Source organism: Lepidochelys kempii, chromosome 23 (assembly GCF_965140265.1).
Source record: "Lepidochelys kempii isolate rLepKem1 chromosome 23, rLepKem1.hap2, whole genome shotgun sequence".
Taxonomy (NCBI): Eukaryota; Metazoa; Chordata; order Testudines; family Cheloniidae; genus Lepidochelys; species Lepidochelys kempii.
Genome location: NC_133278.1, coordinates 1780274 through 1792880, shown reverse-complemented (window position 1 = coordinate 1792880; position 12607 = coordinate 1780274). Strand labels below are relative to the sequence as shown.

General features: G+C 65.4%; 1 protein-coding gene across 1 annotated transcript; it reads right to left on the bottom strand.

Annotated features, from left to right (window-relative positions):
* Nucleotides 1-1426: 1426 nt before the first annotated feature.
* Nucleotides 1427-3833, bottom strand: LOC140902146 (olfactomedin-like). The gene is made up of 2 exons (XM_073321890.1): nt 3441-3833; nt 1427-2908 (listed from the first exon to the last, which is right to left on the bottom strand). Exons 1-2 carry the CDS (start codon nt 3577-3579, stop codon nt 2115-2117), a joined length of 933 nt encoding a protein of 310 aa, XP_073177991.1. The 5' UTR covers nt 3580-3833; the 3' UTR covers nt 1427-2114.
* Between the last annotated feature and the right edge of the window lie 8774 nt (nt 3834-12607).

The following is a 12607-nucleotide window of genomic DNA, read 5'->3' as shown; positions in this document are numbered from 1 at the left end:
GGGAGGGAGACAGACCGCCTGCGGACCAATCACAGTGGCCCCCCCATAATTTCCTGTTGAGTCTCTCGCGGACTGAGCCCTGGGTTTGTTTGTTTTCTGTGCATTTCCCATTGGCTGAGCCTGAGAGAGAGGGCGTGAGCTTGTCTGCCATTGGCTGAGCCTGGAGGATGTTTTGTCTGCTTGTGCAAGGGATTCTTTTGTTAATGCATTTCCCATTGGCTGAGCCCGGGGTGGGGATGTTGTGGGTGCGTTTCCCATTGGCCGAGCCCTGGGGGATTTATTCTTGGTGCATTTCCCATTGGCCAAGCCCTGGGGGATTTATTGTTAGTGCATTTCCCATTGGCTGAGCCCTGGGGGATTTATTCTTAGTGTATTTCTCATTGGCTGAGCCCTGGGGGATTAATTCTTGGTGCATTTCCCATTGGCTGAGCCCCGGGGGGATTTATTGTTAGTGCGTTTCCCATTGGCCGATCAAGGGTGTGTTTGCATTTGCTCAGGCAACGCAGCCCTGCACGAATCAATGCACCACTCGCCCAGTGACAGGATGGCCGGTGGCTTAGGACGGAAGAACCCCATGCACCGCTACAGACTAGGGACCGAATGGCTAGGCAGCAGTTCTGCGGAAAAGGACCTAGGGGTTACAGTGGACGAGAAGCTGGATATGAGTCAGCAGTGTGCCCTTGTTGCCAAGAAGGCCAATGGCATTTTGGGATGTATAAGTAGGGGCATAGCGAGCAGATCGAGGGACGTGATCGTCCCCCTCTATTCGACATTGGTGAGGCCTCATCTGGAGTACTGTGTCCAGTTTTGGGCCCCACACTACAAGAAGGATGTGGATAAATTGGAGAGAGTCCAGCGAAGGGCAACAAAAATGATTAGGGGACTGGAACACATGAGTTATGAGGAGAGGCTGAGGGAGCTGGGATTGTTTAGCCTGCAGAAGAGAAGAATGAGGGGGGATTTGATAGCTGCTTTCAACTACCTGAAAGGGGGTTCCAAAGAGGATGGCTCTAGACTGTTCTCAATGGTAGCAGATGACAGAACGAGGAGTAATGGTCTCAAGTTGCAGTGGGGGAGGTTTAGATTGGATATTAGGAAAAACTTTTTCACTAAGAGGGTGGTGAAACACTGGAATGTGTTACCTAGGGAGGTGGTAGAATCTCCTTCCTTAGAGGTTTTTAAGGTCAGGCTTGACAAAGCTCTGGCTGGGATGATTTAACTGGGAATTGGTCCTGCTTCGAGCAGGGGGTTGGACTAGATGACCTTCAGGGGTCCCTTCCAACCCTGATATTCTATGATTCTATGAACGCTGGGCAGGCGAGGGGCAGGGACCATCCCCCCGTTTCTACCCCTGCCCCGGCCCCGGGCGGGTCGATCAGTTACTGGTCTGAGTGACACCAACAAACGCGGCGACAGACACGGGGGCTGCAGTCAGATGATCACGTTTATTCACTACTGGGAAGTTCTAGGCAAAATCAGGCTCCCATGGGGCCTCAGAAAACTCAAGAGAAGTAGAATCACTAACCCCCAAATCCTGGAGCCGACCTGGTCCTGGCTGTAATGCCAGTGAGGCAATGGGATGAATGTAAAGCCAAGAGAACAAATGACCCGGAAACCTCAAAGCTCTGATTGTCCGTTCTGGTCCCTTTACCCCAATCCAGCCGCGGGCAGGGGATTTAGGGTAAAGGGGAATCGGGAGCCGAGATCGCAACTCCACCTGCGCTTGCATTGCATGGGGTGGCAGAAACCCAATCGGGGAAGGAGGCAAAGCCCAGGAGCTGGGAGGGGGAATCTCCCTCTCGGCCCTTGAGCAAACTTAGGTACAGCCAGGAGGTTAAAGAGGCAAAAATCACGTTGGTTTTGTTTAGTGACGCAGCGGGAGGTGGGAGAGGAGGAAGCAGGGCAGCGGCTGGGGAAGAGGGCAGGAAGGAGCGAAAGGACCCAGGGAGCAAGAGGCAGGGAAGGGGGGGAAGAGGGGAAAGGGAAGGGGTGGAGGGGAGCTTGCGGGCGAACGGAACGGGGGGAAGGAGGTGGAGAGGGGACGGAGGGGGGACGGCGGGAATGGAGAGGGCGGAAGGCCCCCCTGCGCTGGGCGCTGGCCCTACGGCCGGGCGCTAGGGCCGGAAGAGGACGTTGTACCTAAGCAGGTAGCCATCGCTGTACATGTAGAGCTTGTGGTCGCCGGGGTTGTAGCTCAGCGACTGCACGACATCCGTCACCTTCTCCAGCGGCAGGCTGAGGCGTCTCTCCCGGCCCGTGCGGGTGTCGTAGGCGTAGAAGATCTCCTCGCGCCGGGTGCTGACCGCCCGGGTGGCGTACATCACCCCGCACACCATGAAGGTGTTGGTGGCCGCCGGCTTGTACTGGGAGGTCTGCCAGGTCTTCTCCAGGGCCAGCGAGCCGGGGCCGAGGCGGCCGATGACGATGTCGCCTTCGCTGCGCTCGGTGGTGTGCAGCACCCAGAGCCCGCTCTCGTCCGCGGCCAGGTCGAGGCCCTGCCAGCTGGTGCCCGCGTAGGAGAAGCGGTTGTTGAAGGTGGCGTCGGGCACCGCCCTGCGGTCCACGGCCCCGCTCTCCAGGTTCAGGCGGCAGAGGTCCCGCGCGTTGTAGCAGTTGAAGTAGAAGGAGCCGTTGTACAGCACCAGCCCGGCCCCCTGCCCGAAGCCCGGGATCAGCTGGTCCGTGGGGTTCCGGGACAGCAGCAGGTCCTGGTAGGAGCGGTAGAGACGCACCGAGTCCAGCCGCCGGCCGTCCAGGTTCAGGGGGGCCACCCAGTAGCGCTTCTTCCGCCAGGTGTGCAGGGACGACTCCTTGCCCCAGGCCCCGGCCTTGTAGCTCGCGCCCCGCCAGTTGAGCTGCACCACCGAGGGCTTGCTGAGGCGCCAGATCCCCTGGTGGTTGCACGCGCCTGGGGGGGATGGGGAGTCACAAGGGTTAGATGGGGGGGGGTCCAGTGGTTAGAGCAGAGGGGGGCTGGGAGCCAGGACTCCTGGGTTCTCTCCCCAGCTCTGACAGGAGTGGGATTCAGGCCAACCAGTGGGTGAAAAGATTCAGAGGAAACCAGCCTCCCCCGCTGCCCCGAGCCATGTCAGAAAGCCCTGGATTCACTGACTTTTTCCCCTGCCTCCCTTCGTCTTCGGCCGCCTGTTTCCGTCTGGCCCCCAGCCCCACAGCGTCTGAGCCCCTCCCAGCCTTCCCTGGACCTACCCTCCCACCCTCCCCGGCGGGCTGGCCAGGGCTGCAAGCCCCACTTCCCAGACGGGAATCTGAGGCAGGGAGCGACACGGTGACTTGTAGGTCACACAGGGGGGCTCTGGGGCAGCGCCGGGACCGGAGCGAAGTCTCCCTTTAGAGCCCTAACCACAGGGCAATGCTTCCCCTCGAGGGCCCCGGAACCCGCTCCAACGCCAGCCCAGCGAGAGCCCCCGGGAGGGACTCACCGATCGGCGGCTGCCGTCCCTCCAGCGGCTTGCCCTTCTGACAGTCCTCCAGGCGCTGCCTGAGCGTGGTCAGCTCCCGCCTCATGGCCACCACCTGGTTCTTGTCGTAGGATTCCAGGGCGCTCACGGTGACCGACATGTTCTGGAGCTGCAAGGAACAGGGCAAGCGTCAGGCCTTCCCCACGGGGCCTGGGCACCCCTTTCCGGGGGACTCCCTGCACCCCCTCGCTGGATCCCCCGAGTGCCCAAACTCCAGCCCTGCCGGCTGCTGAAGTAAGGAGTCTGCACCCTTATCATCCAGCTCCGGCGGACACCCCCGCTCAAGAGCAACGTCCTCTGGCAGTGGCCGAGCTCGGGGCATGTTTTCCACACAGCCAAACGTCACCAAAAATATCGTGTCCCGAGCACCGTCCATTAGCCAATAACTTCAGGTCACGCTCTAGATATTTGCTCGCAGGCGCCTTGGTCTCCTCCCCCACCTCTGAAGCAGAGGGAACCAAGAAACCCAGCCTGGAGAATAGATGGCAAGGCATCACTGGGCCAAGCCGCCAGCTGGGGGAAGCCTCAGCCCATGGCCCAAATCCCCACTTGAGCTGGGGGGGAGGGGGAAGGAAATTTTTCTAGGGAAAAAATGCAGATTTGGCAAAACACCAAAATGTTTCATGAGTTTGCATCAGTTTCACCAAATTGTTTCGGTCAGGAAACCCTCCCCCCCACAACCTTGAAACAATTCCGAGCAAACCGGACTCGTGCTAGTTTGGGGGTCTCAATGGGGCTCTTTGTTTAGAAACATCCTTCGATCTCAAGTACCCCACGCCCCATAGCAGAGGTTTAAAAAGGCTCCAAAGCAAAACGAAAGGTTTTCAAACAAAATGTTTCGTTGGGCCCCAGATAAATCCCCCCCACACACACACTTTTCGATGCACCAAGCAGCACAAAACCGTTCATTTTCGGTTCGACGCAAAACAAGTGTTCTTCAGCGAACCCAAATATCCGTTATTTGCACAGCTCAGTTCCCTGGTGCCGTCCCTGGCGCTGTGGTGGCCGGCGTTCCCATCCGGCCAGGGGTTCCCAGGACCGTCCCTTTTCGGAGGTCGCTGTCCCGGGAAATCTGCCCGGGTGCTCAGCCCACGCTGGCCGGTGTGGCGGGCTCCGGGGAGTCCCCGGTTTTCGTACCTGGCTTTGCCGGGATTCCGCACGGGTTTTGGTGTCGCTGCCCTGGCAGCTGAAATATTTCCCGCCCGAGCCTCGGAAATGAACTCGACCAGCGGGACCACGGGGGAGGGTTAAGCAGAAAAGTTTTTATTGCAGTTCGGCTTTTTAGCAGCGAATAACGGGACACTGGGACGGCGCCAGGGGACATGCAGGCAGGGCAGGGGGGTGAGGTGGGGCAGAGCATGCGGGGAAATACAAGGGAGCAGGGGCCGTTTCACTGGGAAGGACGGCTTGGGGCCTCGTTTATCCTTGGCGGAAGGAGGCCAGGCCCCGGCTGGTTGTAGCCCGCGAGAGGCAAGAACTTGGGGCCGGATCGTCCAGCGCGTAGGACTCCTGGGTGAGTTTAGGATTTCAGGGGCATGTTTCCCCGCCCTGCGCCCAGCTTGTGTGCACGATTGCTGCAGTCACGCTGGGCGTGCAAGGGTGCCTGGGAGTCACCAGAGCCGGCCAAGCCTTGGGGCGTGGCCAAAAGATAGGCCACGCCCACCGGGGGGTGGGGCAAAGGGAGAGGCAACTGTCAATCACTGGCACTGATTAACCCTTCATTGACTTCCGGAGCGGGTGTCACAGAGCCAGGCTGGGCGAGCAGGTGACGATGAAGTGTTCCGGGCACGTCCGAGCCCTTGTGCGGGTGACCAGTGGCCTCCAGGTGGGCAGTGGGCAGCCTCTGGGTGAGCGAGGATCCCAGTCCCCCTGCCCCATCCTCACCCTTCCGCCCCGGCCGGCGGCTCACTGCAGCTTCCAGCAGGCGAAGGACCTCCTGTGAGACCTCCTGTCCCAGCGCCGGGGAGCCAGGACGACGTAGTCCTCCTTGGGCTCGCCTCGCCACTGCGGGGCGTCCAGGAGCTCGCACATCCGGGCCCTCTGGGTCCGGCGCAGGAGGTAGATGAGGGGGCAGTTCCAGCGTCGGTCGATGAGGGACTTGCCCCGGACGTTGACGAAGGGCAGGATGTAGTTGGTCGGGCGGCAGAAAGTCACAAACAGCTGAAAGACCAAGATATGGGGCAGAAGTCAAGGTGCCCAGGGCCCCGAAGCCTCCTGGCGAGGGGGCTGCAGGGCGCGGGATTCACCGGCGTCTGGCTGGGCTGCGGGTACGAGAGACGTCTGTGGGCAGGGGGCAGAGCTGGGTCAAAGCAGCGCAGGCCCCGTGGGGCCACGGAGAAGTCTGTGGCCAAGAACCGGAGCCGGGGAGGCTGTCGAAAGGGGGGGAATTGTTTACGAGAATCCTGCCGGCTCCCAAGGGTCCCCTGCCTTCGGACGCAAGGCTCCGGCAAACGGCACCACAAATGCGTTTCTCGTTATCGTTAGCAGCAAGACCCTGTGTGGCCCATCGCCGGAGAAACGGGACTTCTCCTTCCAAGTGCCGCGGAGCGAACTACGGCCCGTCCTGGTCCCGGCAAAGGTCCCCCACCACACACGAACACGAGAGACTCGCCACAAAGCGGACAGGTGTTTGGAAACGGGCTTGCCCTGTCTGGCGTCCTCCGTGGAGGGGGGCTCCCCAGCTGGCAAGCCCAAATCGTCAGCCAGGCTCTCTGGGCCTGGAGCTGAGCCCGGGTGAGGAATGAATCAGGCATGCCGGAGGTTAACCCTGTATTGTATCTTTGCCTGACGAGAATGTGGGGGTGGAGGGGGAGGAAATCACATTTCTAGCCCTTGCGCTTGCGAGGAAAAGCTTGAAAATGTGACTTGAGCAGAACCAAAGTAGGAACGCTGCCTGGGTCTGCCGAGAGCCTGCGCCCATCGCTGGGGGGGGGCTGCCCCGAGCATGAGTGACGCAGCGACGCTGCCTGGGTCTGCCGAGAGCCTGCGCCCGTCGCTGGGGGAGCTGCCCCGAGCATGAGTGACGCAGGAACCCTGCCTGGGTCTGCCGAGAGCCTGCGCCCGTCGCTGGGGTGGGGGCTGCCCCGAGCGTGAGTGACGCAGCGACGCTGCCTGGGTCTGCCGAGAGCCTGCGCCCGTCGCTGGGGTGGGGGCTGCCCCGAGCGTGAGTGACGCAGCGACGCTGCCTGGGTCTGCCGAGAGCCTGCGCCCGTCGCTGGGGGAGCTGCCCCGAGCATGAGTGACGCAGGAACCCTGCCTGGGTCTGCCGAGAGCCTGCGCCCGTCGCTCGGGGGGGCTGCCCCAAGCGTGAGTGACGCAGGAACCCTGCCTGGGTCTGCCGAGAGCCTGCGCCCGTCGCTGGGGGGGCGGCTGCCCCGAGTGTGAGTGACGCTGGGTCTGCCGAGAGCCTGCGCCCGTCGCTGGGGGGGGGCTGCCCCGAGCGTGAGTGACGCAGGAACCCTGCCTGGGTCTGCCGAGAGCCTGCGCCCGTCGCTGGGGTGGGGGCTGCCCCGAGCGTGAGTGACGCAGCGACGCTGCCTGGGTCTGCCGAGAGCCTGCGCCCGTCGCTGGGGGGGGCTGCCCCGAGCGTGAGTGACGCAGGAACCCTGCCTGGGTCTGCCGAGAGCCTGCGCCCGTCGCTGGGGTGGGGGCTGCCCCGAGCGTGAGTGACGCAGCGACGCTGCCTGGGTCTGCCGAGAGCCTGCGCCCGTCGCTGGGGTGGGGGCTGCCCCGAGCGTGAGTGACGCAGCGACGCTGCCTGGGTCTGCCGAGAGCCTGCGCCTGTCGCTGGGGGGGCTGCCCCGAGCGTGAGTGACGCAGGAACCCTGCCTAGGTCTGCCGAGAGCCTGCGCCCGTCGCTGGGGTGGGGGCTGCCCCGAGCGTGAGTGACACAGCGATGCTGCCTGGGTCTGCCGAGAGCCTGCGCCCGTCGCTGGGGGGGGGCTGCCCCGAGCGTGTGACGCAGCGACGCTGCCTGGGTCTGCCGAGAGCCTGCGCCCGTCGCTGGGAGCAGGTGTTGACCCATGTGTGTGCAGGGGACCTCATGGCTCTGTGGGGGCAGGTGGGGGCCCTATACATGGAGGGACAGGCAGGGGCTGAGTCCTCCCTCCTGCGGGCTGGACCCAAACCCAGCTGAAGCCCAGGGAAGGCTGGCCTGGCAGTGGGCCCCGTGCCAGCCCCAAGGAGGGTGGGAGTCGGTGTCGAGGGCACTTCATAGTGTCAGCCCCACCCTGCCAGGGGCTGCTCCGGAGTGGGACGGCCCAGGACCCTCTTCTGGGGGTGGGGCTTAGATGGATTATCCCCTGTGGGCGTGGCCTGTGTCGGGAAGGGAAGCAATTGGACGCAGAAGAGGCGTGAGAGTGACACGCGGCCTTCCCAGCTTGCAATTGGCTGGTTCTTCTGGCCACTCCATGCTGCAGAGAACCCCGCCCCATGGCCAGCCGGGGGTCTGAGCGCAGGTGGGAATTGGGGGTCGCCCCGAACACTCCCCACAGTCTGTGTCTGATCCACACGGGATCTGAGCCCTGCCCCGCCGGGCGGCCCTGGCCCTTCCCACCAGGCCCCGGGGGTCAGACCCCGGCACCGCGTGACGCTCACCTCCCGGTGCACCACCTCCACCGTGGAGTCGCTCCCGTTGAGGGAGGAGCGGAGGTGGCCCACGAAGGACTCCATCTCGCCGATCTCCTTCCGCAGCTCCTGGAAGGCCAGCTCGGTGGGGGTCAGGTCGCCCACCTCCAGCAGCTGCAGCCGGCGGCTGGCGTTCTGCAGCTTGGCCTCGTACCACGCCAGGCGCTGCCCGTATTCCTGGAGCTGCCGGGGGGAGGAAGCAAAGACCCCGAAGTGGGGAGAGGATGTCAGACCTCATCTGGTGTAAACCCGTGTTGCTCCCCTCGGTCAGAACCAGCCCCGACCCCATTGCAGTCAGGGGTGACTCCGGATTAACACTGGAGCAGCTGAGATCAGAACCTGGCCCTGACCCCACTGCAGTTGGGGGTGACTCTGGATTCACACCCGTGTTACTCAGCCCAGAAGCCAGCCCCATATGTGCAGACCCTGCTCCCCTGAGGCTGGATGTGGGGGGAGCTCCCCACCCATCTCAGTCACACCCAGCAGCTGGGCAGCAGAAATCCCTTTTCCTGAAAATTTCACAGTTTGGGGAACAAAGAAACAAACCCCAAATTCCTCTCGAGCTGGGACAGAGTCAGAGGCGAGATTCCCCGGGGAGGGAGTTCGGGGGAAAGGGTCCGTTCCCACGCCTGGGTCAGTTTCATTAGCCACACTGACGAAAACCGTCCAGCTGCCTCCTCCCAACAGGGCTCCTGGAGCTGTGGGGGGGTGGAGGCCTGAGACTGACCAGGGCAGGGACTGAGTCATGCCCACGGCGGCTGAGTCCAGGCCCCGGCGAGTCCCGGGAGCTCGTGGTTCCCTTGGGCTCGGGCCTTGGTGCTGGGAGCTGAGGGCCCCGGGGAGCAGGGAGAGCGGGGACAGGGGTCGCTCAAGGAACATTGGCCTCGTTTTGCGAGTGATTCGCTAGTGGCAAAGAGTGGGCTAAAACTGGCCCGCCGGGTGGCCAGGGCCGGGTGCGTCCCCCCACGACGGTGCCGAGAGCCAGGCCAGCAGAGGGCAGCCACGCCACACGCAGCCTGCGGGCTCCAGCCCAGCCCAGGGGAGCCCAGCCCAGGGCTGAGTGCCCAGCAGCTCCCAGAGGCTGATCGGCTGCTCCCGGGCTCCAGGGCGGCTCCGTGGGGCCCCAGCCTGCCAACCCCCCTTGCGTAGCCTGCCCTGACCGGGGACGGTGGGAACCAGCCCCAGGGCCGGCGCTGCCCTCGCCCAGGGTGGGGAAGGAATTCACAGACCCCTGATCCCCCCAGCACCCCTCATCCCGCCCCGTCCCCTCCCCGGCCTCACCTTCTTCATCTCCCACTGCACGCGGAAGGTCAAGTTGCGGGCCGACGTCTCCAGCAGCTCGATCCGCTGCAGGGGGAAGGTGTCGTCGGGCAGGATGACGGTGCAGACGCAGTGGCCGCCGGCGTCCATCACGCTGCTCAGATTCTGGCCGGCCTGGAAGGGGGGCGAGTGGGGGGAGCAGGTGGGACCCGTTACGGGAGCATCACATCTCACGTCCCTCGCAAAGCGCCCCAGGAATGCAGCCACCTCTGGGGAGGAGCGCGTCAGAGGGCGCAGTGGCCAGGGCAGAGGGGATCGGGGCAGGCGGAGGGGAAACCCAGGGGACGTTTCATGGCCACGCAGCACAGACAGGGATGGGATCGCCAGCTGTCCCGGCAGGATTTCACCCGTGTCCAGGGCGGGCAGGGGATTTCAACCCTGCGGCTGTTCCCCTCCAGGCCACCCTGGCGAAGTGGCACGTGGGCCGAGGTACTCACGGAGGCAGCCGTCCAGCGCAGGAGCGGGCAGCCCGCCAGGAACAGGGCGAGCGCGATGGTGGCCATGGCCAGGCTGTGTCAGCCCCCGGCGCCCCCAGGCCCTTTATATAGGCAGCGGAAGATGCCGCGGGCCGGCGCATGACGGAGGGACGGTCCGATAATAGCTGCTCACTAGCCAGGTGACGTGACACTGATCCCTAAATTGGCTGGTTTCAGGTTTGCTCATTCAGCTCGGTGATTGACAGGCTGCCTGTGCCAGCGAGATAGCGGGGCAGGGGGATTAACGGGGGGGTCTCGTGCCCAAGCAAGAGAGGCCTGAGGCCTGGGTGTGACCTGATGGGAACCCGGGGGGGGGCTGCAGGGGGTGCTAAGGAGCCAAGGCTGGAGCGGGCGAGCAGGACCTGTGGGTCAGGATTGGGGGGCACCAGTGGAGCTGGGGGGGTGGGGAGCCCCATGCTGGGCTAGCAGGGGCTGCGGGTCGGGAGTGAGGGGCACCTAACCCAGTGCTGATGATGCGGAGGGCGATGGGGGGAATTGCTGTAAATCCCGTTGCGTAACTGGGCCCTGATTAGGGGCCTGGTGCCGGACACCCAGCAGGAACTTGGCACATTCCTGCCACCCTCCCCCCCCCGTATCAGTTTGCGGAACAGCCCCCGGAGCAAGGGGGGCGTGTTTGTCCTTCTCTGATGGGCCCCCACCCTCCCAGTTGCAAAATGGCTTAATCCCCCCGATAAGGGGAACGCTGAGCGTGGCACTGGGGAGCCTTTGTTCTCGGCTGGGCCCTGCTCCGTGGCAAATGGAAACCAGCCCCCGTCAGATCAGGGCTCCAGAGCCGGGGGCTCAGCTCCCTGGGGCAAGCCAGGCCACGAGCCCCCGGCTCCGAGAGATCTGGCGCTCGGAGGCACAGGCTTAGCAGGGGGCTGCGGGTCGGGAGCGAGGGGCACCGGCAGGGCTGGGGGGAGGAACGCCCCTAGGGGGCTGCGGTTGGGAGCGAGGGGCACCGGCAGGGCTGGGGGGAGGAACGCCCCTGGGGGGCTGTGGGTCGGGAGCGAGGGGCACCGGCAGGGCTGGGGGGAGGAACGCCCCTGGGGGGCTGCGGTTGGGAGCGAGGGGCACCAGCAGGGCTGGGGGGAGGAACGCCCCTGGGGGGCTGGGGCAGCGCAGGGCCCATGGCAGGGTGGGGCTGCTGGCACCAGACCCCACAGAGCCCCCAACTGCTCCCCTCACACTGAATCTAGGCAGGGGGCGGAGGGGCCTGTGTTTTATAGCCCCAGAAGCTCCTCCCACTCCCAGCATGCTTTGCTAAGAGGATACTCACAGCAAGGCTCCCCCCCCCCCCGCACAGACAGACAGACGGACGGACGGACACACTGGAGCCTGCTCTAGCTCCCCCACCTCGCCGCCCCCCCCCGTTCGCCCTGGGGGACCAGCCCCCCTGTCTTGGGCCCATTCACCCTGGGGACCAGCCCCCGTCCTGGGCCCCGTTTGCCCTGGCACCAGTCCCGCGTCCTGGGCCCCGTTCGCCCTGGGGGACCAGCCCCCCGTCCTGGGCCCCGTTTGCCCTGGCACCAGTCCCGCGTCCTGGGCCCCGTTCGCCCTGGGGGACCAGCCCCCCGTCCTGGGCCCCGTTTGCCCTGGCACCAGTCCCGCGTCCTGGGCCCCGTTCGCCCTGGGGGACCAGCCCCTGTCCTGGGCCCCGTTTGCCCTGGCACCAGTCCCGCGTCCTGGGCCCCGTTCGCCCTGGGGGACCAGCCCCCCGTCCCGGGCCCCGTTCGCCCTGGGGGACCAGTCCCGCGTCCTGGGCCCCGTTCGCCCTGGCACCAGTCCCCTGTCCTGGGCCCCGTTCGCCCTGGGGCACCAGCCCCCCGTCCTGGGCCCTGTTTGCCCTGGCACCAGCCCCCCATCCTGGGCCCCGTTTGCCCTGGCACCAGTCCCGCGTCCTGGGCCCCGTTCGCCCTGGGGGACCAGCCCCCCGTCCTGGGCCCCGTTTGCCCTGGCACCAGTCCCGCGTCCTGGGCCCCGTTCGCCCTGGGGGACCAGTCCCGCGTCCTGGGCCCCGTTCGCCCTGGCACCAGTCCCCTGTCCTGGGCCCCGTTCGCCCTGGGGGACCAGCCCCCCGTCCTGGGCCCTGTTTGCCCTGGCACCAGCCCCACGTCCTGGGCCCCGTTCGCCCTGGCACCAGTCCCGCGTCCTGGGCCCCGTTCGCCCTGGGGGACCAGCCCCCCGTCCTGGGCCCCGTTCGCCCTGGGGGACCAGCCCCCCGTCCTGGGCCCCGTTCGCCCTGGGGGACCATCCCCCCGTCCTGGGCCCCGTTTGCCCTGGCACCAGTCCCCCGTCCTGGGCCCTGTTCGCCCTGGGGGACCAGCTCCCCGTCCTGGGCCCCGTTTGCCCTGGCACCAGTCCCCCGTCCTGGGCCCTGTTCGCCCTGGGGGACCAGCCCCCCGTCCTGGGCCCCGTTTGCCCTGGCACCAGTCCCCTGTCCTGGGCCCCGTTCGCCCTGGGGCACCAGCCCCCCGTCCTGGGCCCTGTTGCCCTGGCACCAGCCCCCCGTCCTGGGCCCCGTTTGCCCTGGCACCAGTCCCGCGTCCTGGGCCCCGTTCGCCCTGGGGGACCAGCCCCCCGTCCTGGGCCCCGTTTGCCCTGGGGGACCAGTCCCGCGTCCTGGGCCCTGTTCGCCCTGGCACCAGCCCCCCGTCCTGGGCCCTGTTTGACCTGGCACCAGTCCCCTGTCCTGGGCCCTGTTTG

Coding starts and splice junctions, on each gene's coding strand:
- LOC140902146 (XM_073321890.1), bottom strand. CDS start 3,579: ATGTCGGTCACCGTGAGCGCCCTGGAATCCTACGACAAGAACCAGGTG. Junction 2,909..3,440: donor GGGACGGCAGCCGCCGATCG/GTGAGTCCCTCC, acceptor CATCCCCCCCAG/GCGCGTGCAACCACCAGGGG.